The sequence below is a fragment of the Jaculus jaculus genome, chromosome 8 (assembly GCF_020740685.1).
Source record: "Jaculus jaculus isolate mJacJac1 chromosome 8, mJacJac1.mat.Y.cur, whole genome shotgun sequence".
Taxonomy (NCBI): domain Eukaryota; kingdom Metazoa; phylum Chordata; class Mammalia; order Rodentia; family Dipodidae; genus Jaculus; species Jaculus jaculus.
Window position 1 is genome coordinate 125,421,200 of NC_059109.1, and position 25,064 is coordinate 125,446,263.

At 49.9% G+C, this 25,064-nt stretch overlaps 1 protein-coding gene across 1 annotated transcript; it reads right to left on the reverse strand.

Annotated features, from left to right (window-relative positions):
* On the reverse strand, window positions 1–24,021 carry Sdc4 (syndecan 4). The gene is made up of 5 exons (XM_045157626.1): window positions 23,921–24,021; window positions 9,106–9,244; window positions 7,195–7,241; window positions 5,539–5,737; window positions 1–2,003 (listed from the first exon to the last, which is right to left on the reverse strand). The coding sequence occupies exons 1-5, from the start codon at window positions 23,993–23,995 to the stop codon at window positions 1,852–1,854; spliced, it is 612 nt and encodes a 203-aa protein (XP_045013561.1). The 5' UTR covers window positions 23,996–24,021; the 3' UTR covers window positions 1–1,851.
* Window positions 24,022–25,064: the final 1,043 nt, after the last annotated feature.

Here is a 25,064-nt window from a genome sequence, read left to right on the forward strand (position 1 = left end):
TCTAGAAAGTACCAGGTTTTATTTATTTATTTTATCAAAACAATCAGTAACAGACAACAGTGTGAGAGGGGTTACAGAAAAGTGCTCACTCCAACACAGCCCAAGGAAAAGGGCACTGGGGCTAGGAGGACCCAGCCGGCTGGGACCCTGCATTAGGATGGTGATGGGAGCTAACAGCCTCTGAGTACAGCAAGGGAGTGTGGTTCCCCCACCTACCATGGGCTAAGCCGCCAGGCCTCTCTCCTGTGAGAGGGTGAGGCCCAGATAACAAATCACATCACCCCCCACCCTTCTGGTCCCCTTCCCTTGCCCAGGGTGACAAGGGTCATCATCCCAGCGAAGTCGAGCTGCAACTCTCTAAGCCAGTCTAGGTCTCTTGGGAGTGAGCCCAATGGGTGGTGACCAAACACTCTCAAAAGTAGCCAGTACAACTGAGACATGAATTTCTAATTGCCGTGAACGTGAATTGGCCCACATGTGTTTCCTGTATTGCAGCACATCCCGAGAGATGGGAGAAAGGGTGCCCACTGGGCCCCAAAGCAGAAGGCACAAAGAGGGTTAGGGTGGGCTACTACCCTCAACTATTTCAGCTCAGTCAGGAGAAGGCACCTGGAACAGGGCAAAAGAATGGGACAGGGACAGACCCAACCACACGGAACATCACTCACTCAGCCACCCAGCCAACAGGAACCTGGAAATATCACACTATATCCTAAAAAAATATATTTATCTATTTTTCTAGAGCCAAGTAAGAACAATATATTATAAGCACATGGACATACACAAATACCCCACCATCCCCATACATTGTATTTTGGGATCTGCTAGAAAACTGTTTCAGCCAAAACTATTTCTTAGATAAAGCAGCTTCAGAAATGGCCAAGGTCATATATAGGGGAGTGTGATGAAGTATTAAAAAAAAATGGAAAAGGGGGTTTAAAGGAAGTGAAAAAAAAGGAAGAGGGAGGAAGCCCGTCTGAAGCTATAAATAGTAAAAAATTAAAAATTAATAAAAATCTTATCTCCAGCTCTTCTCTCATTGTCAAGAAACACATACACAAAAAAAACCCATTAAATACAAACTTAGCAGGTGCGGTGGAAATGCTTTCAGTAAGAATATCTCTGTATCTCCACACTCCTGCCTAGGCACCAGACACTCTGCATAAAGGAATGAACCGTTTAAAAAAAATAGATTTACAAATATTCTACACAGCCCTTTCGGTGTGAGCTTTCTATACACTCACCTCTCCCCCCACCCCGTGTCCAACCCCCTCAAAAAAAAAAACAAAAAAACAAACAAACTGATTTCCAAGTCACTTGAAAGAGCCCCGAATGGCCCAAGGTATACCACAGAGACACCCATAGTGTGAACAAGCACCCATGGATGGACACACCACAAAGTCTAGAGGGTTCTAGTCCCTTCCCCCGATTCCTGACAGATGGACAGGGTGTGTACAGAGGGAGGAAGGCAGTCTTGGGCAGGCTTCTAACACATACCTCATATCCTCTCCAGCTTAAGGATGGTCCTAGATGTGGCATGTTTGATACAAGCTCTGAACTGGTCCTACCTTCTGATTTGGAAAGTTTTAAAATTATGACCCAATCCCAGGCTTGCCTTCAGAAAGGCCAAGTTTCACCCCATTTTTCTTCCAAGGCAACTGGGGTCCAAAGAATCAAGAAAAGTGAGGCAGCGCAGTACACGCTCTCGCTTCTGACCCTGGAAAGGTGACCAGAGATGGAGATACTGACAGGTAGGTCAGGATTAAGGTGCCCTCTCCCTACTAATGCCCACTGCTCGCAATCCTTTGGCTTCCCTCCCTGCTTAAGTCCAAGCAGTGTCCGTGGGAAGCTTCATGCGTAGAACTCGTTGGTGGGGGCTTTTTTGTAGATGGGCTTCTTGCCCAGGTCGTAGCTGCCCTCGTCCTTCTTCTTCATGCGGTACACCAGCAGCAGGATCAGGAAGACAGCAAAGAGGATGCCCACCACGCCGCCCACAATCAGAGCTGGACAGGGGGAGAGTGGAGGGTAAGCCGTTAGTAACGGGACCTTGGGCTACACATGTCCGTCCGCCCAGTCAGTTCTCTTGCAGTCAGCTGACCTCCCAATCTCCATCCCCTACACTAGGCAAGTGGAAGACCTTAGGACATCTAACCCTAACGGCCTCACTACGCAAATCACTGAAGACCTTAGGGCCAAACTACGGCCCAGACAGCAAAGACACCATTTCAACCCGCATCTACCCAGGCTCTTTCCAAATATCAGATGCCTGGGCTGAAGAGATGGCTTAGTGGTTAAGCGCTTGCCTGTGAAGCCTAAGGACCCCAGTTCGAGGCTCGATTCCCCAGGACCCACTTTAGCCAGATGTACAAGGGGGCGCATGCACCTGGAGTTCCTTTGCAGTGGCTGGAGGCCCTGGTGCACCCATTCTCTCTCCCTCCCTCCCCCCCTCTCTCTCCCTCTCCTTCTTTCTCTCTCTCCCTCTCCCTCTTTCTCTCTCTGTCTGTCATTCTCAAATAACTAAAAATAAACAAGTATCAGCTGACTCCCCAGCTATGGCTTAACACTGAGCCAGGAATAAGAATCATAAACAGGCACGTCCATCCGTAACACGGGTTGCTGCCTGGCTTTCCCTCTGTGCACACATACCTGCCTGGTCTGCTTGTCTACAGACATTACATCCTACCTACATCCAATAACCATACTGTTAGACTGCAGATCATCAGATGGTTTGTAACTGAACACAGATAAGCATGGCTCCTGCGCACACGTCTTCCTCTATTGGCCTCTGGCTTGTGTCCATCCCCATATCTCCCATACTAGGCAATGAAACTCACTCCTTCATCTCACCGCAAAATGGAAGCACGAGGGAGGACCCTTCTCATATTCTGTCCTACAGATTCAATAAATTAATTGACAGAAAGTGCTCCTTAGAACAATCCCATGTGCAGGCCGTGTGCTCAAGAGTCTTCTGCTGTAACCCACTCGCTTTTCAGTGTCCCCCAGTACCTTGACCTGCACCTGCGCAACAGTAAGCCGGGCGTGGTGGCGCACGCCTTTAATCTCAGCGCTCGGGAGGCAGAGGTAGGAGGATTGCTGTGAGTTCGAGGCCACCCTGAGACTACAGAGTGAATTCCAGGTCAGCCTGAGCTAGAGTGAAACCCTACCTCAAAAAAGTGTTGTGGGGGGAGCTGGTGAAATGGCTTAGCAGTTAAGGCATTTGCCTGTGAAGCCTAAGGACGCCAGTTCGATTCCCCAGGACCCGTGTAAGCCAGATGCACAAGGGGGAGCATGTGCCTGGAGTTCGTTTACAGTGGCTAAAGGCCCTGGCACACCATTCTCTCTTTCTCTCTATCTGCCTCTCTCTCTCAAGTAAATAAATAAAAATACTTTAAAAAATAATAAATGACACTGAGGCAGAGGTGGGCTTCTTAACTTGGGTGAGCTTCTGTCTGTCTGTCCCCTACCACGCCACATGGACCAAATGACTCATTCCTGTGTGCTGGGGGCAGGAATGGCTGACAGAATCCTTTCTGTGGCAGATTGAGTCCCTAATTCAGTCTTAAGTTATTCAGGCTAAGAAGATTAATTTCCCATTCCTGCCCACACTGCCGATCTATGTACAGAATGAGGCAGAGTGGCCCAGAGGAATTAAGCAAGGCTCTGTCTTGCCTAAAATCCTGTAAAAATACAATAAAGTACTTCCAAGGAGGTACCAGAAAAAGAACATGCGTTACCAGGCATCAGTGCCATTCCTGTTTCTATCGCCTTCCCCTCCCGTGACCCCACTTCTCTTTTAGGCCTTCGGGCTGTTAGGACATCCTACAGGGGCCAGGTCCAAGCATGGGCTCAGAAATCAGCTGTGCCCCCCCCCAACCCTGGACCCACCACTTCCTCAGTCAGAGCAGTTATTCCGACTCAGTTTCAGGTTGGAGTGATGCCACGAGGGGCACTTGGAAGCATCTGGCATATAACACTTAATAAAACGCCTTGGTGCAGTTTAAAGGCTGCTGGAATAGAGGATATATTTTGACTTGTCGCTGGACCTTCACTAGGTAGGACACATGGGCTGAATTAAAGCCTATCTTTTCTCATAAGGATCATACACTGGCATAATTCTCAAATGGCAGAGGAAACAAATGGCCTGGCTTCCGTTCTTCTCTTGCAATATGATCTGGCCGGGGCCTCATGCTCCCCATTGTAAGAAACAGAAGCTTAGACTAGATCCACGATTTCCAAAGTTTTCTCCAAGTTTCCTTAGACTCAGCAGATTGTTTAGTTGCTTAAAACAAAACCTAAAGGACAGATCTTTTAAAATCTATAAATGTAAATAAAATCTGTAGCCAGTGGCTCTAAAATATGCTAGCTGAGAGTAGAACTCCACAGATGAAGGAAGATGGGAAGACAGGGGCGGGCTCTGAATCCTAACGCTTCCACAGAACAGCCCAAAACACCTAGGACCAAATGGTTTCTGGGGACCCTCTGTTGTGACAGCCTATCCTTCCATACCCAGAAATCACAAAGTAGAGAGGGATAACTAGAAAGAACCAAGGAACCAAGGGGCCAGGGGCAGGGCTGAGCTGAGCTGGGACCAGAGTCATCAAGGCTAAACTCCAAGGGAGCCTCATCTGCAAGATGCGGGGAGATTCTCCGCCTGTCTTGGATGAAGGCGCGACACTGGCATTTGGCACAGAGCTCCTTCACTAGAAGCTGTTGGTCCAGCTGGTTCCCAGGAACCAGGAATTACCCAGCCTGGGCTTGGGTACCCACTCACTAGGCCAGTTTATCCAGAATGGTTCTTAGCCAGTTGACAACTGTGGAGAGTTCCTTCCTTTCTCTGTGGAGACCACACCCTGCCCACTCCCACCCCTACCCTGAGCTGCCAGGGAGGGGAGGACCAACAGTCCCCTAAGCCAGGCTTGGCACAGCCACTCATACCGCCTCAGCTGTTACAGGCAGGGCTTAACCATACCAGGAAGGGTCTCTATTCGGTCACATATTCTATGTCCCACCTCCTGAAGGGACAGTGAAGAGTCAACGGTCACAACACCCTGTTATAGTCTGCAAATGAACTTCGTATTTTATTTTTCATGAACCCATTACACCAACCCAAGGAAGTATCGTCTTTCCCGTTTTACTAAAGAGTAAAATGGAGGTATTATATCTGGTTCAAAAGCAGCTCCGCTAAGGTTAAGTGGCGATTAAAACTGTGGGAAGAGGAGCCAATCTAATTCCACGGAGCTCTAGGCTTTCAAGGGAAATTAACCCTTTAATGATTAACTCCTAGATGCTAAACCCAACCTGGGAAAGCTGCTCTGAAAAATACCTGAGGGGCTTAAGGCGAGACAATTCAATGCCTATTGTTTACAAGCCTTTGATATGCAATCCTCCCTCCCCACCCCCCATTCCCAACCCAGCCTTTCCTGAAGGGAGATGGAGCCCCTTCAGTGTTCCAGGGTAATCTAATGGGCTAGAGGCACTGCGGCCAGCTGCCCTTTCCCCATCAAGACAGTGAGGAGGAGCAAGGGACCGAGACCATACCTGCTAGGACCTCCGTTCTCTGGAAGATGTTGCTGTCCTTGGTGGTGCTAGACATGGATACTTTGTTGGACACGTCCTCATCCCCTTCGAAGGGCGAGACCCTCTTGGGGATGACTTCATTCTCTTCCAGTACCTTGGGTTTGGAGGGGACCCGGATCCCAGGCTCTGCCCACTCAGGAATGTGGTTAGTTAGCGGCACCTAAGTGCAGGGAAAGGAGAGAAAACACTGAGCTCACTGGGCAGGAAGCCAACTAGGCAGTAAGCCAAGACAGACAGATGACAGGACACTGAGACAGATGGACAGTGTGGGCTGAACCATATGCTACTTGACTAGGGACCAACCTATAACGCCACCAAAGCCCTCAGCCTGGACCCTTCTGGTACACCTGTTCCGCCCGCTGCTGCAGAACAGAGAACTCCCTGGGAGTGACGTGGTAAAACCCACTGGTCCTTTCAAGAAAGCGATTCTGGGGCTGGAGAGATGGCTTAGCGGTTAAGCGCTTGCCTGTGAAGCCTAAGGACCCCGGTTCGAGGCTCGGTTCCCCAGGTCCCACGTTAGCCAGGTGCACAAGGGGGCGCACGCGTCTGGAGTTCGTTTGCAGAGGCTGGAAGCCCTGGCGTGCCCATTCTCTCTCTCTCCCTCTATCTGTCTTTCTCTCTGTGTCTGTCACTCTCAAATAAATAAATAAATAAATTATTTAAAAAAAAAAAGCGATTCTGCCTCTGGGATTCTGTCCTGAGGAAGAACTGACAGAGACTGTGTGCAGAGGAGCCTGCTGCAATGCTTTGACTGAGGGACATGAAAAAATAATACACAGGGGATGAAGGGAAGGCTTAGCAGTTAAGGTGTTTGCCTGCAACTCCTAAGGACCCAGGTTCGATTTCCCCAGGACCCACGTTAGCCAGATGCACAAGGGGGCACATGTGTCTGGAGTTCATTTGCTGTGGCTAGAGGCCCTGGCATGCCTATTCTCTCTCTCTCCCTCTTTCTCTGTCAAATAAAAAAAACAATGCAGGGGGTGGCGCACGCCTTTAATCCTAGCACTTGGGAGGCAAAAGTAGAAGGATTGCCATGAGTTCGAGGCCACCCTGAGACTACACAATGAATTCCAGGTAAGCCTGGGCTAGAGAGAGACTCTTTCTTGAAAAAGCTGAAAAATAAATAAATAAACAACTTTTCCAACACTAAGAGGAAATGAATGTAACCTGAAAAAAAAAATGACAAGGACTTTAATTACACAGGGAGATAGTCTAAGTGGACAGTACACAGACCTGCATGTGTGGTTGATAATAATGTGGGGACACTGCTGTACTGTGCACAAAAGGGGCTGGTTTGTGGTGATTTCCCTGCACAGAGAACTGCCTAGTTTCCATGTACAGCTGTACCCATCTCCAAGTGAGCTCAGGCCCCCAGTCAAAAACCTTCTGGCAGAATGGAGTCAAAATCCCATTATTGGAATTTCAAAGGGGAAAGCGGGGGGAGGAAAGGGATTACCATGGGATATTTTTTACAATCATGGAAGATGTTTATAAAAATTTGAAAATAAAAATGAAAAATATTCCCATTATTCTGCCCATTGGGCTATGCTTTCTGCTCCTCTCAATAAATGTGTTGAAAGGAGAAAAGGGGGACAGGCAAAAGCATACAACACTTACCAAGGGCTGGATGGCTCCATCAGGACTTGTGGGGTCCTCTGAGTCATCTGCAAGGTCAAAATGGCTGTGTGAGCGGGAGATCCATCATATGCCCATGGCACTGTCCCCTTTCAGCCTCACTCAGCTGGGGACAGTCCTTCTTACAAGCCATCCTGAGAGTTCCAAGTCAGCAAGGGGGCACTCTCACCTCAACCCCAATCACATATTCTGAACAATGGGGCTCCTCACACTGCCTCTCTGGGGTGCCCAGCTGGTAGCTAGACGGGTGCCTTATCGGCTCTAAACCCTGGTTCTGGAAAGAGTGGATCCAAGAACCAACAGCCATGCCTAGGAGCTGGTGAGAACTGCACAATGTCGCCAGGCAAGGCAGTACACACCTGCAACCTCAGCAAATCGCTGGCAGAGGCGGCAGGATGGAGAGCACAGGGCCAGGCTGAGCTACACGGTGAGAATTTGTCTCAAAAAAAACAAAAGCTGGGCTGGAGAGATGGCTGAGTAGATAAGGCACTGGCCTGCTAAGCCTAAGGACTCATGTGCAAATCTCCAGGTCCCAGATGCACAGTGATACAAGCACACAAAGTCACACATGCACACAAGGGGGCGCACACATCTGGAGTTTGATTATAGTGGCTGGAGGCCCTTGCATGCTAATTCTCTCTCTCTCTCTCATAGAAAAAAGAGGTCAGTCTGTTGGGCTTGCCTCAAAAAAAGAAAGAAAGGGAGGGAGGGAGGAAAGAAGGAAGGAAAGAAAAAGAGCTATAGCTAAGTGGTAGAATACTTGCCTAGTATGTGCAAAGACCTGAAGTCCATCCTCAGTACAAGGAAGGAAAGGAGGGAGAGAGAGAAGGGAGGAAAGGAGAAAGGAATTAAGGCAGGCGGGCCAACTTTATTAGAATCTACATTTGAACAAGCTCATCAGGGAACTAAAGTCTGTGAAGGAAGAGTTTAATTGCGATATTAACTACTACATATTGCAATATGAAAGCATTTTAAGTTAACTATGAGACAATGAAATATGTTTGCTTGTTTCACTGTGGCACCCTTGTGCTTCTAGAAGTAGCCAAGTATCCCACCAGGTTGTATATCATTAATGTACACAAAAAAACTTATTTTTAAAAGCACAAACGTCATTACTGAGTGTTAAGACCTTTCGCACAGCTCAGTTCCATAAACACTGATGAGTAGCTGCTCCTGCTCCCATTTTACACATTGGGAACCCAAGGATCTCAGGGAAGAGAGTCAAGGCTTGCATTCTGTATCACGTAACTCCGAAGCTCAGACTTGAAGTTGTGAACGTGTCCCCAAACGTAGAAGGATGCTTCTCAGCTGTCTGACCTGGAGGCCAGGAAGTCACTGGCCCAAGAGGCCCCAAGAAGCCTGCACACACTGAATCAGGGGGACTGGCTCTTAGTGCTCCACCCACAGCTCTGCCCACACTAACGCCTCTTGGCCTGCCCCCACTTCTGAGCCAGTACTTTTCCTTTCTAAAGTAAGGGAAAAAAAAAAAAAAAAAAAAACACTTAGGGTTTCTCCTTCCCCACTCTCCCTTTACCCTCCGTCAGAGGGAGGAGCTTAGTGGACAGGATCAGGCTGGAGCCTTACAAGAATTGGAAGCAGAAAGCCAGGCGTGGCGATGCACGTCTTTAATCCCAGCGCTCGGGAGGCAGAGGTAGGAGGATCACCGTGAGTTCGAGGCCACCCTGAGACTGCACAGTGAATTCCAAGTCAGCCTGGACTAGAGTGAGACCCTACCTTGAAAAAAACCAAGTTTGTTTTTCTTCGAGGTAGAGGAAGGGTGTTGTATGAAAATCTACACACACACACACACACACACACACACACACACCTGTCTCTCACCGTGTGCTCTAGCCCTGTCTGAGCTCTAGGCTCGTCCAATATACACCCCCATACCTAGATCTCCTGAGCCTGACAGCTCAAAGTCATCGACTTCTTGCCCAAGTCCCCCGGCATCCTCATCATCAGGTAGGGCTCCAGAGAAGTCCCGGCCTTCTAGGAGATACTGGGGGTCGATGACTTCAGTCTCTCGGATCTAGGATAAAAAGAGGCAAAGCGTTAGCCAACAGCTCCCTTCCTCCACTGGGGTGCTGCAACTGAACCCTCAAGAGCTGACCGAGTGAACACATAAGTACTAACAGGAGATAAGACCAGATCCTGGATCCAGCTGGGCCTCTGATGTGCTGGATTCATAAAAACAATAAAGGTGGTAATAAACAGATTAATATGTCTAGGTACCATTTATTAAATACTTGCTACATACCTGGCTGCTTATTAATAACTGAAGACAAGATGTTAACTCATTTTGTTTTTGTTTATGTGAGGTAGGGTTTCACTTTAGCCTAGGCTGACCTGGAATTTACTATGTAGTCTCAGGCTGGCCTTGAACTCAGTGATCCTCCTACCCCTGCCTCCCGAGTGCTGGGATTAAAGGTGTGCACCACCATATCTGGCCCTTGTTTTTTTTTTTGTTTTGTTTTGTTTTTTTTGTTTTAATATTTTATTTATTTATTTGAGAGAGAGAGAACAAGGAGGCAGATAAAGAGAAAAAGAGAATGGGCACACCAGGGGCTCTAGCCACTGCAAATGAACTCCAGATGCATGTGCCCCTTGTGCATTTGGCTTATGTGGGTCCTGGGGAATCAAACCAGGGTCCTTGGGCATTGCAGGCACATGACTTGCCTGCTAACCCATTTCCTCAGCCCCTTGTTTTGTTTTCTAAAGTAAGGTCTCACTCTAGCCCAGGCTGACCTGGAATTTATTGTGTAGTCTGAGGGTGACCTCAAACTCACTGCAGTCCTCCTACCTCTGCCTCCAAGTACTGGAATTGAAGATGTGTACCACCACACCTGGCTTTAATTCATTTTTAAACAGGAGACAGTGGGCATTAAGGACTAAATCATTTTCTTTTGGTGGCACAAGTGCCCTTCACAGGAAAAGGACTGCACGTAGTGTCGTTTCTCTATAAACACGCACCAGCCCCAGCATACTCCACACCCCACATACACTGGCAGGTGATTCACACGCCGCAGGGAGTGGGCTACTTACTGGCTCTGGTCTTGCCCCGTCCGGGACACGATTCCCAGCTGAGTCAGACTGGGCTGGGACAGACAAGCGTTGGCTCACTCACGTCCCAAGCCAGCCTCAGGTCAGACGGGTGACTCAAAAGCACACTCCTGACTTCATGGCATCGTCTAAACCTCTCTCACACACATCTGTGCTCTTGCCAGCTCCATGCAGGGCTCAGAGGCATAGTCCCTACCCTCACACCAGGACACAAAGCCCCTGTGGAAGATCCAGCTGGTTACCAGAGTCTGAGGCCCACTCCCATCAAGCAGTTTTCAAAAGGAAGACATGCAAGGTTCAAGAGAGGAACAGAACTTTCCCAAGTCTCTGCAGAATCGGTCACTCTGCCCCCTCCCCACCCTGTCCCCTAGCTCAGCTAGGTATTAAACAACACTTCCTCAGAGGCATAGCACACGTTCATATACCCACTGCACTTCCTCTAGCCTCTGGACTGAGCCTTCTCTCTGCCCATGGGATAGCCCTGTCCAAGGGTCACTGTGCAAGACTCCTGCCAACTCACTTCATCTTCTCTGGCTTCCACAACTGCAGGAGGAGGTCTGGGTCTGCTGGGAAGCACAGAATACAAACTGAGCCGGGTGTGGTGGCGTATGCCTTTAATCTCAGCACTCAGGAGGCAGAGGTAAGAGAATCACTCACTGTGAATTCGAGGCCAGCCTGAGACTACATAATGAATGCCAAGTGAGAGCCTGGACTAGAGTGAGATCCTATATGGGGTGGGGGGAGGGGGGAAAGAGCTGGAGAGATGGCTTAGCAGTTAAGAAAGGCATTTGCTTGCTTAGCCTATGGACCCAGGTTCAATTCCCCAGTACCCAGGTAAGCCAGATGCACATGGCGGCACATGTGTCTGAAGTTCGTTTGCAATGGCTAGAGGCCCTGGCACGCCCATATTCTCTCTCTCATAAATAAATGAATGATAAAAAGAATGCAAAGGGCTGGAGAGATGGCTTAGCAGTTAAGGTGTTTGCCTGCAAAGCCAAAGGATCCTGGTTCAATTCCCCAGGACCTACGTGAGCCAGATGCACAAGGGGCGCATACATCTGGAGTTCGTTTGCAGTGGCTGAAGGCCCTGGCACGCCCATTCTCTCTCTCTCCCTCTCTATGCTTCTTTCTCTCTCTCTCTCTCTCTCTCTCAAATAAATAAGTAAAAATAAAAGTTTAAAAAAAATATTTAAAAAGAATACAAGCTGAACCGTCGGTCTGGGAACGTGTTGTTCTCTTTTACAGAATTTGAGAAAACTCCAGCTTGGAGTAAGGTAGTGACTTGCCTAAGGTCACCCAGTATTAGCTACGCAGAGCTTAGGGTAGAAAGCAGCCAGATCTGTTTCTGATTGTGACATCCTGGGGAGTCTGAGAAGAAACAGCTGTTTGTCCCCGCCTGAGACACGCTACTGAGTGCCGGAGAGGTCAGGAAAGCTGCTTGGAAAACAGGCTCCTCCTCTACACTTCCGAAACTGGCTTCCGGGGAGAGGTGGCAGAAACTAACTGTGCCCGCTCTCCCACCCCCGCGGTCAGGAAGCTGGATTCCCGGAAGGGAACTTGGAGGGAGGCGGAGGAGGCACCCACCTCTCTCCAGGGGGGGCTGGGGGAAATCGATGTAGAGTGCTTGGTACTCTGGGGGTGGGGATCCAGCAGGCGTTAAGCCCCCCCCCCTTTAAGATGACTTCATGACTCCGGAATCAGGCGCTACTGGGCTGCGGGCACTGGAATTCCAGCCCCCGCATGGAGACCATGCCTGTGGCTTCGGTTTGGCAGCACAGGAAGAAGGTTCCTCTGGGTTGTGTAAGTGCCTCTACCTAGGGTGGGGACCCAGAGCTCTTATCCCCACCTCCTGCTGCAAATTACCTGGGGCTCAGAATCTGAAACGGAGCCTCCCTGACTTCCCAAGTGCCAGGTCTTAACTACGCACTTGGCATCCATGCATTTGGCATGACGTGGACTCTGTAGGCAGAGGTAGAAACGGCTCAGAAAGACAAAATTATTTCCTTAAGGTCGCACAAGCACAAAGTGACCACACTGGACCCGAACTCTGGCATAGGTTACAAGTGTGCGTGTGTGTGTGTGTGTGTGTGTGTGTGTTTTCTCTGTTTCTCTGCTTACAAATAAATAACTAAAGCAATGGAGAAATAGATAAAGAGAACACACAAGACCAAGAGAGAGAGACGCTGAAAAAGTAAGTTGATTGGCCACACACTGACTTGGTTTGAAAACCAGACTGGTGGAGGTAGAGACAGGATGTCAGAATTCAAACTGCTCAGGACAAGGGCCAAAACGCCAGCACAGATCTCAGACCTTTCTGATCCCATCTTATACCCAGAAGCCACGGAATGTGGAATGTTGGTTTGTGTGAAAGTGCTATAGGGTGTTTCCAAACAGTCCAGGAGATTAGAGACAGCACAATGACAGACTACTAGTAATTACTTCCATATTACATGTGAGAAGAAATGAGAAAGGGGGTGTGAAGATTTGGCAACTGGGTCAGTGGCAAAACTGAGGCTGAAACCAAGATTTATTTCCAGGTTAGCCCTTTTTTGAGACACCTGGCCACCCCTATGCCTTCACTTATGTTTCTGTTTTTGAATGTTAACTTAAAACTCACTCTATAGTCCAGGCTGGCCTCCAACTCACAGCAGGCTTCCTACTTCAGCCTCCCAAATACTGGGATTAAAGAGAGAAAGAGAATGGGTTGGATGCAGGGCCTCTTGCCAGTGCACACAAACTCCAGACGCATGCATCAGTTAATGTATCTGGCTACAATGGGAACTGGGGACTTGAACCCCCAACCCTCAGGCTTTGCAAACAAGTGCCGCCGAGCCATCTTTCTAGCCTTCACTTTTATGCTAAATTCTCAGAGGAACTTAGTCTGAGGTCACACCAGGGGATCAGCGACACAGGAAAGATCAGATCCTTTTTCCAAAGTTCTGACAGGACAGGCTGTGTTAGAAAAAGCCTAGAAAGGGGATGGAGAGATTGCTTAGCGGTTAAGGCACTTGCCTGCAAAGCCTAAGGACCCAGGTTCGATTCCCCAGGACCCAAGTAAGCCAGATGCACAAGGTGGCACATGTGCCTGGCATTTGTGTGCAATGGCTAGAGGCCCTGATGCCTCTTTCTCTCAAATAAATAAACTGTTTAAAAAAGAAGAAGAAGAAGAAGAGCCGGGTGTGGTGGCACCTGCCTTTAATCCCAGCACTTGGGAGGCAGAGGTAGAAGGGTAGCCATGAGTTTGAGGCTGCCCTAAGACTACAAAGTGAATTTCAGGTCAGCCTGGGCTAGAGAGAGACCCTACCTCAAAAAAGCAAAGAAAGAAAAATACAGAGAGAGAGAGAGAGAGAGAGAGAGAAAGAAAGAAAGAAAGAGAGAGAGAAAACCTAAAAGGTTTCCTTTGTACAGCAAATAAGGGGCTTGGGAGGCAGCTGAACGGATGGAAGGACAGGAGGAATTAACCCTCCTGGAGCTTAAGAGGTTCCTTCCCTACCCCTTTCTAGCCTCTTTTCTGCTCACCTCTGACAAGAGACTCTCAAGTGGGTAGAAGCCATTTAGGACAAGGCTAGCCAAACAGGACCTAAGCCGCATGGGATTGTGGGTCTTTATAATTTATTTAATTTTCTTTTTAGGGATTGGGAGGACACCAACAGTCTTCCCCCACTCTTCTTTCAGACAAGGCCTATTCAGTTTGGGGTGGCTTTGAAGAGTCAGGCCACCCAGCATTCAGGCCCAACCCTGACCAGGGAGGGACCCAGCCCTGCTCCTGACTAAGGATGCGGTCTGTTCTCCTCAGCTCACCCCAATCCTGCCCAGGCATGTGTGGTCACATGTGTACACATTCACGGACACCCTCTCTGGGTCCTTGGGTCTTATTGCTGTCCCTTTCACAAACCATAAAAGCCACATGAATAAGGCAGTGAACCTGGACCCCAAAAGGCCCCGTGGCTCTTGGGCACCTAAACCAGTGTTGGGAGTTAAAAGAACCATCTAGGGAAAAGAACAGGGTTAAGTGCACTTTTGTAGGGACTCACACAGCACCTGCCCACAGAAGGTTTCTGAGCCCAACCTTCTCATTTTATAACCTTCAATACAGATTACAAACCAGACACTTTGCCAAGGTCGCCCAAGCAGCTGGCAGCAGAGCCAGGCTTAGAACGTAGGTCTCCTAGCTCCCAAGCCAGCGCCGCCTTCCAGAATCTTGGGTGCCCACAAGGAGTCTTACCCAATATGCAGACAGCAGCTGTCACCCCAGCGGTGTTCATCATCTAGTCCTCAGACTACTGCACGAAACCAAGAAAAGGTCACCAACTCTCTCCCAAAGTCCTCACCTGTCACCCCAAGGAAAGTAAAGGGACTGACAGAGGTGAATAGCCAGTATGTTGTCAAGACACTTAACGGAGTGCCTCTCATGCCGTGTGTGTGTGTGTGTGTGTGTGTGTGTGTGTGTGTGTGTGTGCGTGCGTGTGTGTCACATTACAAGGTGTTCTACCTGTCTTGTGGGTGAGAAATTTGAGGTTTATTTGAGTCACACAGATGAAAAGCAACAAAGCTAAGAGTCAAACTCAGTTCTTTCCCCAGATCCTGGCTTAGCCACAGCCAGGTTTCTTACTGCCACCTACTCTTTACCTCCACCCTAACCATGCACAGCCCACAGCACTCTGCCCAGGCCAGGACTCCAGGGCACCCCTTCCCTCGCCCAGGTGTAAACAAAGGTGAAAGTGATATTGCTTAAACAAGGGAACAGAAACTTGGCTGGAGCACCGGGGAGGAGTTCAGGGTCAGGGCTTGGTTAACTGTGAACTAATGAGAGCCTGGCCCCCAACCGCCTCCTCCCCAGGGAAGGCAGGGCCAAGGCCACACCAGATACTGCTTTCAGAATAACTGGACAAATCGGTTTGAAGACAGAGGAGAGAACCCTTGGGTTTCCAACTGCTGGACTTCTCAGAGGAATTCTGGCAAGAGATTCCCCGACAGGGTGATTGGGCATGTTTACTTCTTCCCCTAACCCCATTTGCCACAATGGGCAAGACCCACAGAGCTGCCACTTCCTATGAGTCTGGAAGCTTGTTCTGGCTCTTAAGTCCTCAGTTTCCTTTTTGTGTGACCAAGGCTGGTAACATCTTGGGGACTAAATGTAGAGGACCCAGTAGGTGCCCTGGTACGCAGCCGGTGCTCAATGAGCGCTAGCTATTATTACCCTCCAGGTGCTTTCCTTCTGGTTTGGGGGGGACAGGGATTAGTGCTCAGAGACCTGAAGAAGCCTGCAGAAGGTGCTCCAGAGGGGCTTTGCAGGCTAGAGGGCCAGAGGAACTTCTATAATGGCAATTATGTTGCTTTTATTTTCCAACAGCAAGTCAGGTTTCTTCAGACTATGGGTAGAAACCTGTCGAAGATCACACAATGTTGAGCACCTCATACTAAGAAAATAGAGAGCTTGGGCTGGAGAGATGGCTTAGTAGTTAATGCTCTTGCCTTTGAAGCCTAAGGACACAGGTTTGATTCCCCATTACCCACATAAACCAGTGCACAAGGGGGCACATGCATCTGGAGTTTGCAGTGGCTGGAGGCCCTGGTGCTCCCATTCTCTATCTCTCTCTGCTTGCAAATGAATAAAATATTTAAAAGAGATATTTATTTATTTATTGGTTTTTCAAGGTAGGGTCTTGCTTTAGCCCAGACTGACCTGGAATTCACTATGTAGTCTCAGGGTGGTCTGAAACTCATGCGATCCTCCTACCTCTTCCTCTTGAGTGCTGGGATTAAAGGTGTGTGCCACCATACCTGGCTGAGATTTTTTTCCTCCAGTTGTGCAAAGCAGTAACCAGAGACATCTGAAATTCTTTTTTTTTTTTTTTTTAAGGTAGGGTCTTGATCTAGCCTAGGCCAGGCTGACCTGGAATTCACTATGTAGTCTCAGGCTGGGCTTGAACTCACAGCTCACGGTGATCCTCCTATCTCTGTCTTCCTAGTGCTGGAATTAAAGGCATGTGACACTATGCCTGGCAACATCTGAAATTCTATTTGGGATCTGGATTCCCTATTTCTTAGCTTTCTTTGGGGGGAAAATATGTAGATAGATAAAGAGATAGATAGATAGATAGATAGATAGATAGATAGATAGATAGATAGAAAGATAGAAAGAAAGAAAGAAAGAAAGAAAGAAAGAAAGAAAGAAAGAAAGAAAGAAAGAAAGAAAGAGGCAAACACTGGTCAATCTGCAGACTGGTTCCTGAAGGGTTAAGCAAGATCTGGGGAGTGGGGGTGTAGTAAGGGTTCAAATGTCAGGCTTTGCCCACTTCAAGGTCAAGTTACTATGAGCACAATCACCCTGTAGAGAGCCAGGCCTGGCACTGCCAACAGCCAGCTTTTCACCAAGTCCCAGGGCAGCCCATTCCCACAGCAAGGATCCTGAGGTGCCAAAGAGGAATGGAGGTGGGGGGGGGGGGGGTTGATCAGGAACCACTGAGCAAAATACCAGAGCCAAACCAGCACCCTTCTCACTAGTTATGTAAGTGGTTCTGGTCTACTCCCTTTCTGGGCCTCAGTTTCCCAACCTGTAAAAGATGGGTCTCAAAGACACAAGCCTCTCTCTGTCCTGGGACCTGGTAACCAAACTGGGCATTGCTCCGATTACCAGTGGAGACAGCTGGGAGGGGCTGGCTCCCTCGGGGCCTCAGAGACAGAGGTGCATTGACACTGGGCTCGTAATCTAGGCTGCAGATCCAAAATCCCTGCTGGATTCATGGCCGGCCAGGAGGCTCCCAGGATGCAAACAAGCCTTCTGTGTTTCCAGAGCAGAGTCCGGGACCTACTCTGCAGCCTGTCTCAGCAGATTAGACCAACCGGGTCCTGGCTTACTGCTCCAGACCGGCTCAGTCTGTCTCTTCATCGTCTCCCAGCCGGGTTTCCCAGAGGCAAGAAGAAGTGTCCCCGCTCCCAGGGCCCAACCCAGCCCAGAGGTTACAATGTGCGGGCCGGGCCACCACCACCCAGCTTCAACCCGTCACTCTTTCCACACACAGCTGCTCCCTGCCTCCCTTTCCATTACCCTGGCTGTCACCTGACTAGCAGCCTCTCCTCTGCCAGAGAAAAAACTGGGGCAGCCAACTCTCTGGGCTGGGAGAACAGGGAAGGAGCAGGTGTGGGGTAAAGATTGGGGAGGGGCATTGGAACAGGAGGGTAGGGTTCAAGGTGGGGATGGAAAGAAACAGCGGGTGTCAGAAGAGAGTAGGGGTATTAAAAAAAAAAAACACCTCTAAACTAGCCGGCTGTGGGGGGGGGGGGGGCCACGCCTTTAATCCCAGCACTCAGGAGGCAGAGGTAAGAGGATCGATCGCCGTGAGTTCGAGGCCACCCTGAGATGACACAGTGAATTCCAGGTCAGCTTGAGCTAGAGTGAGACCCTACCATAGAAAGAAAAAAAAAAAGCTGGCAAGAACTTTAAAATCAGTAATCTTTTGAAGAGCCTGGAGCCCTCTGAAAGAGATCAAGCAAAGTAGGAACTCTAGAATTTTACCAACCTACTTGTAGTTTTAACATACGCACAGATACTGCATCCCAAAGCCACCCTCTGGCCAAGTTAGGATCCCTCGTCTAGTCGCTAATAATAACTTCGACTTCAGCCAGCACTTTACAAGTTTGCCAAATACCCATTACGGCCCTCAAGTGGCACAGATGTTTTATAGAGGGACACAAGAGCTCTCACATCAACAAAGTGACTTATTAACTAACCGCTTGTCCCTCGGCGAGTGACAGGGTTGGGACCTGGGACGGAAACTCGAGAGACTTAAGATTGTCTGGTTGTAAAATGTACCCACTTTTCTAGTTTCCCAGCCTCTAGCGGGCAATGTTGGAGAGGCCTTCGAGGGGCAGAAATACACCCAGAGGTCAGCAGTGGGTTAGTAACAAACCAGTCCAAGAAGTCAAGTCGCTGTTGTAGGGACACATCGGACCCCTACGGTTGGCATGTGTTCTCCTACTTACAGGCCACCATATAACGAAAATGTAAGAAAATGGCCTGCTCTGCACACTCCCTTTTCTGTCGACCATCACAAGGCCTGGAGTGCTATCTGTAGACACAGCCCCCAAAAGACTAGAAACCTTGCCCTTTTAACGCAGGAGGAAGAGCCAAGTTCTGAGCAGCGTCCGTCCGGAGTGCTCGGCTACCCTTGGAGCCCCCTGCTCCCTTTCCCTAGGGGCAGGCTGCCTGCTCAGGACACCTGCAGGTTCTGGCAAGAGAGGTGGGGCTGCCAGGAACTGGTTCTTGTTTAAATATAAACCCATCTGATAACTAGCAAACAGCCTACTTCTAAGATAAACAAATATAAGATTTGGGCTCCATCAGCCCCACCCTAGATTGGTCCCTTCCCACCTCGGCTCAGTGGGGTTAGATGTGGGGGAGGAGAAAACGGGTCTCAAAGGAATGTCTCCTCTACTTGGCTGTCTGTCCAGGATGCTTCATTTACAACCTTATCATCTGTAAGACTACCGTAACTTAACGTCACTATCAGACCCTTAACAGACCAGAAGGCTGGGCAACAATGTCTTTTGTTAAGTGAGAGATGGTCTCACACCAAACCAATATTCCAACTTTCAGGGAAAAAAAAAAAAAAGTCAGAGAATCCTAGGACAAAATCAACCCTGGAACTATACTGCTCTACAAACTCAGACTACTCAAAGCCTCAATTTTGCTTTAAGGGGGTTAAAAAATGTACCACCTGCCCCGCAGAGCTCTAAAGACCAATTTTGAGGAACGGCTGAACTATGCTCAATGTCAAGGCCCACACACAAGCAAGGGGCTGTGAAGGAAGGTTCAGGGCCCAGTACAAGTACTTCCTGAATGTTCCCTAGAGTACCTACACGCTGCAGATATCATCCCAAAGCCTTCAGCACAAAGCTGTCCTACTAGCCAAAAGGTGTGAAAGAATGACTCAGAGGCCTCTCCATCCCCTTCCCCTAATGTTAAGCATTCATTTGGAAAGTGCACCCACCCATCCAGTCCAGTCCAGTCCAGTCCAGTCCAGTCCAGGAGGCTGAAGGGCAGCGAGGAGCCAGTTCCTCCCAATAAGGAGCTAGGGCTGGGAGCCCAGCCTGGCTTCCCCTCATTCAGGCCAGCTCAGCACTCCAAGTCCTTGGAAAAACCCCTCTGTTTCTAGGCACTGGGGGTGGCAGGAGCTGAATGTTTCCCCCCTCCTCCTCTTCTAAGACAGAGGCTTGTTTAGATTTTACCAAGGAGGCCAAGAAAGGGCCCTTTCCTCCCACTACGCACTGGGCTGGTGGGGCCGGAAGGATCCAAGATCCTCATTTTAGAGTTGGGGACACTGAGCCCCAGACACAGAGCATGCTTGCTCAAGGTTACCCAGCAATGCAGAAGTAGGATCCAAGGTAACATCAAAACTCAGCAGACCTTCATCTGGAATGTTCTCTGAGAACAATCAAACCAGAGACACCTTGGGCTATCTGTCAGACCTGTTACTGACCTTAGCAAATCACTACATTCCTTAGAGCATCCGATGCCTGTTTTTTTTAAAAAAAATTATTTTAAAGATTTAAAATGCCTTGCAATATCATGGGACATAGTCATACTAGTGATAAGGATTGACAATGTGCCTTTTAGAATGAAGTTACATGCATGACTTTATTCATTCATGCAGAATTTCCTGAGAACTGACCATGGGACAGGTGTTTCACTAAAATAAAGCAAGCAGAGTTCCTGCCCTAGACATAGAGGGGTGAGTCAGAGGGGCTTCCTCCTTCCAGAATTCGGTGACAGTATTCTAATTCCCCTGATACCTTAAACCACTTCTAGAAATTATTATGTATTCTGAGGGGTCAGGGAATTAGTGTGGCTTACTGTCTCTAGTTACGGAAGTTGTCAGTAATAAAACTTAAAAAAAAAATTATTATGGGGCTGGAGGGATGGCTTAGCAGTTAAGGCATTTGCCTGCAAAGCCAAAGGACCCAGGTTCATTCCTGAGGACCCATGTAAACCAGATGCACAAGGGGGTGCACGCATCTGGAGTTCATTTGCAGTGGCCAGGGCACCCATTCTCTCCCTCTTTCTCTGTCAAATAAATAAATGCATAAAAATATTTTTAAAATTATTGTGTATTCATGTGTGTGAGTATGTGTGTGCATGCTAGGGTCTTGTGCTGCTATAAATCAATGGCAGACACATGTGCCACCTTTTTTTGGTACCTGCCTTTAACGTAGGTGATGGGGAATTAAACCCAGGTCTATAGGTTGTACCAGCAAGAGCCTTTATCTGCTGGTGCATCTCCCCAGCTCCTGCTGCTCCCTTTGAATAATTAATGCTTAATTATTAATTAAGTATCAGAGCTGGGAAGGGCTCTTGAAGCCATTCAGCTCTTTTCCCTCATCTTACAGATGGGAGACGTCATCCCAGACAGAGTGAAAGACCTCCCTCAAACCTCGTGGAGTCCTCCAAACTACAGCCCAAATATTTTCCAGGTCACACGGTAACTCTATGGGCTCCCCAGTAAGTCCCAAGAGTTCTCATCAGCGGCTCAAGGACTCTAGAACCAAATGGGCTTCCGGCCCCACCCCCACTCATGGGCAACAGAGGGCTCTCAAGTAGACCAGAAATGTCTTCAAGTTGAAGTACACCTGGTGGGTGGGGGATAGTTCCCCAGAACTGCCTGGGTTTGGTGCCAAGTCAGTGGGCTGTGCCCCTGGGCAGCAACACCTTGGCCCACCCCGGAGTCCCAAAACGAGGCTGCCTTTAATTGGGCAGGGAGGGAGTGGCAGGAAGGCAGATCAGGGAATGCTCCCCAGCTGGACAGGAAGAACTGGTTTGGGACGGCAAACCCCAACAGAGGACAGGGTAGCTGGGTGCTAAGCTTGAGTTCCATTCCCCACATTTATTTAAAAGGGGCAAGGAATAGGTTTGGAATGAATCTAACATTTGAGTAAGGGCCCTAAAGGACATTACTGGAGGACTACAATCAGATTCCTTTCTTTTCTTTTTCTTTTTTGTTTTTGTTTTGTTTTTTCAAGGTAGGGTCTCCCTCTAGCCCAAGCTGACCTGCTATGTAGTCTCAGCATGGCCTCAAACTCACGGCGATCTTCCTACCTCTGCCTCCCAAGTGCTGGGATAAAAGGCGTGCGCCATCACATCCGGCTCTCACCCAGCAGAGGTAGGAGGATCGCCGTGTGTTCGAAGCCACCCTGAGACTACATAATGAATTTAGGTCGGCCTGGACTATAGTGAGACCCTACCTTGAAAAACCAAAAAAGAAAAAAAGGGAGTGCCACCATGCCAGACCTACGAGATTCTGATGCTCTCTGCCACCAAAATGGTGGCACTTGATCTCTCCCTGCCCCTCATCTATAAAGAGTATAATGTAATCACCACATGCTAGGGGTTTGTTTGTTTTGGTGAGGACGAAAAGTACTCCATTATTGTAAGTTACTCAATAAATCATAATGACTGTTAGCAAAACCTTACTCCCCAGGCAGCATTTTTTTTCCATCAACAACAAAAAAAATAAAGGTCAGATTGTATCTTCTCTCCAGTCTAAGCCAAATGTGACTTGGTCTGATTTTTTTTTTTTTTTCTGGCTCTAACCTGGGGGTAGGAAGATCAAAAGGGGAAGTCCTGTGCCCCATTAGAGGCAAGATGTCTCAGAAATTAGCCAGGAAGAAGAGCTGAGGTCCGGATAAGGGATGGAGATTGACACCTCTCCGGAAGCAGCTGCTCAGGGCTGACTTACCCCCTGGTCCGAGGATAAAGCACCCTACACAGGACTGACCCAGCCCCTCCTCCAAACCACATCCTTCTCACTGCCTCTGGGCCTCAGCGGTCTTGCTCCTCCTCCGAAAGCCTGATCAGGCTCAGCAGCCCCTGACTTGTGGCTGGCACGGGACTGTCCATGTGGTGACCTCGGCCACCTCCTGGGTTCTTTCCTTTTTCCTCACTCTGCCCAGCCGGTATTCCCTCAGGCACAAGGGGCGGGACTCCCAAAACACCTTTCAGTACCTCACTTAGATGGCGCAGGTTCTAGTCCTGCTCTGCCGTGAACCTTCCTGCAAAAATGCCTTTGCTTTGTGTGTGTGTGTGGGTGGGGGGGAAGTCACCATCTCACATTCTGGTTCTTTCCCACTTATAATTCCTTGAGGCTTCCCAGCCCCAAATGTCAACAGACTCTAGACCAGACTTGAGTTCTCTGAGGACGGGACCCAAACAGCAGCCCGTGGAGTTGGAAGTGGAGAAGAGAGCAGGCAACTAGGGAGCCCGGCTGCTTCATCTCAATGTGACTCAGCCGGTTATTAGCTGCGTAACCTTGGGCAAGTTACTTAACCTCGCTAGCCTCGGGACTGGTTTTAAGAACAGTAAACAGTGGGGTGGAGGGGAGGGGAGGTGGTTGGGATGGAATTAAACAAGTTGTAGAACCATTAGAAAGCTATTAGATCAGGACCAGCCACACCTTATGCGCTCAGCACTTCCACGGGGTTGGGGGAGAGGGCATAGGCCTGGAATTGGGCTAGAGGGGTGGGGGGTGTTGCTCAAGGTCTCACCCACCGACCTCAACAAGTGACTGCCTGGCAGAATCCACTTTCCCCTCATTGACTTCAAAGGAAAAAGAGACTTGGGGGCAAATGCTAATGATTAAACCGGGGTCCCACTCCCCTTGAAACTTGGGATAAAGGGCACAAAGCAAGCGCACGCTCCTGGGGCAGAATACCCCTCTTCCAGTAACTGTCATAGCCCCAACTTCCCAGCTATGATGGCCTGTCAGCTGCCTATTAGGCTCCCACGAACTGCCCCCCCCCCGGGACATTGGGACCCTGGGAGCTTCTCTAGCCCCTTCATCCCACTCGGGGTGCGTGCCTCAGTTTCCCCATGTGCAGTTCAACCCAACTGAACAGTTCTTGCAAAAAGCTGTAGCTCAACTTACTGGCCGTGCGTGGGCAGAGCTTCCAGTCTACTCTAGAAAGATCCGAACCCCATCTTTCTAGGCGGCCTAAAGGAGCATAGAGGTCACCTCTTGGCCCATCGCACCAAACCCTTTGCGCAGATGGAGAAGGTGACACTCAGTAGTGGTACAAGTCCTTGACTCCCATCCAAGTCAGAGGCAGAGCTGTGGCCAGTACAAAGGCTGGGGCTCAGTTATCCGCTCCCCCCACCCCCCAAACACACGCACGCACACAACCCTAGCCTTCTCCCTATCCCGAGTAAGAGTCCACGCCGCCCCTCTGCTCTGCTCGCCAGGTTATCCATCCCGGATTCTGGAGCTGCCCTCCGCGCTCCGAGGCTACCCGGGGACCCCAGCGAAGGGGCGAGGATGTGGGAGGAGAAACGTTGACACCGGCGTAGTCACGTCCATGCCTGGAGCCCGCGGCGGGGCTGAGGCCACGCCAAACCCCGGGTATGGGGCGGGGAGAGCAACAGGCTGGGGGGCGTCACGGCGCACGGAGGTGTCACCCGAAAGCCTCGCTGCGATCCAAGCGCAAAGTTTCCAACAAAGTGATCCGGGCCTTGGCATCCAGTTAAAAGGGGCGCAGCCCCCTCGTGCGCCCTACCCCACCCCATCACAGGCTCTCAGGGAACAAAGGAGCCCCCAAGTCCCGTTCCCTCCCACCCACCCTTCCACACACATACAAGACACCCTCCAGCTCCTACCGACTCGGTGGTGGCGGCGGGGACGCGGGCGAACAGCAGCAGCAGCAGCGGCGCGAGCAGGCGGGCGGGCGCCATGGTACCCGGGGCGCGGTGGACGCGGGCGCGGCGAGTGGCCCCGGGTCGGCGCTCGGCCCGTCTTATAGGCGGCGGCCCCGCCCCGCCCCGCCCCGCCCCGCCCCCGCCCCCGCCCGCCGCGCGCCGCCCGGAATTCCCCCGGGAGAGCGGAGCCCCGGGGGAGCTGATCCCCGCTGGAAACCCCGGCCGATCCGCCCCGAGCGCGGCGCGCAGGGCAGCTCCCAGCCCGACCCCCGAAGTCCTAGCCTCCTCGAGCTCCTGTGCGGTTTACTTATTTGATCCATCGCAAGTCAGACTTTCTTCACCGCCCCCTCCCTCCCTTCACTGTGGGTAACCTAACTATACAGCTGGGGAAACTGAGGCCCAGAGTTTTCTGTTGGCACCAGCCTTGGGGCCTCCTGCGTTTCCCCGCCCCGTGAGGGTACCGAACGCATTCCAAAAGGGACTTGCTCTCGAATAGTTTTAAGTTTTAAGACAGGGACTACCACGCAATTATTTCGTAAATGGCTAAACGTTTCAGCTTCACTGGCTTTGTGATCTCTGTCAAAACTGCGAAACCAGTCAAAAGTTGGGGGGCGGGGTCAGTTCAAAAGCCGGGCGTGGTGGCACACGTCTTTAATCCCTGTACTCCGGAGGCAGACGTAGGAGAATCGCTGTGAGTTCGAGGCCACCCTGAGACTACAGAGTGAATTCCAGGTCAGCCTGTACTAGAGTGAGACCCTACCTCGAAAAAACAAAAAATAAAAATAAAAAAACAGGGCTGGAGAGATGGCTTTAGAGGCTAAGGCACTTGCCTGCAAACCCAAAGGACGTCTGTTTGATTCCCCAGGACCCAGGTAAGCCAGATGCACAAGGTGGTGCATGTGTCTCTTTCTCTCCAATAAATAAAAATAAATGGTGGTATTGTTCTTAAAGCAGCGGTAAAGACTTCAAGGACTGACACTTGGGATATGGAGGCAGAAGGATCAGGAGTTCAAGGTCATCCTCAGCTACATAGCAAGTTTGAGGTCAGCCTGGGCTATGTGAGTTCTCTTAAAATTTAAATAAATAGGGCTGGAGAGATGGCTTA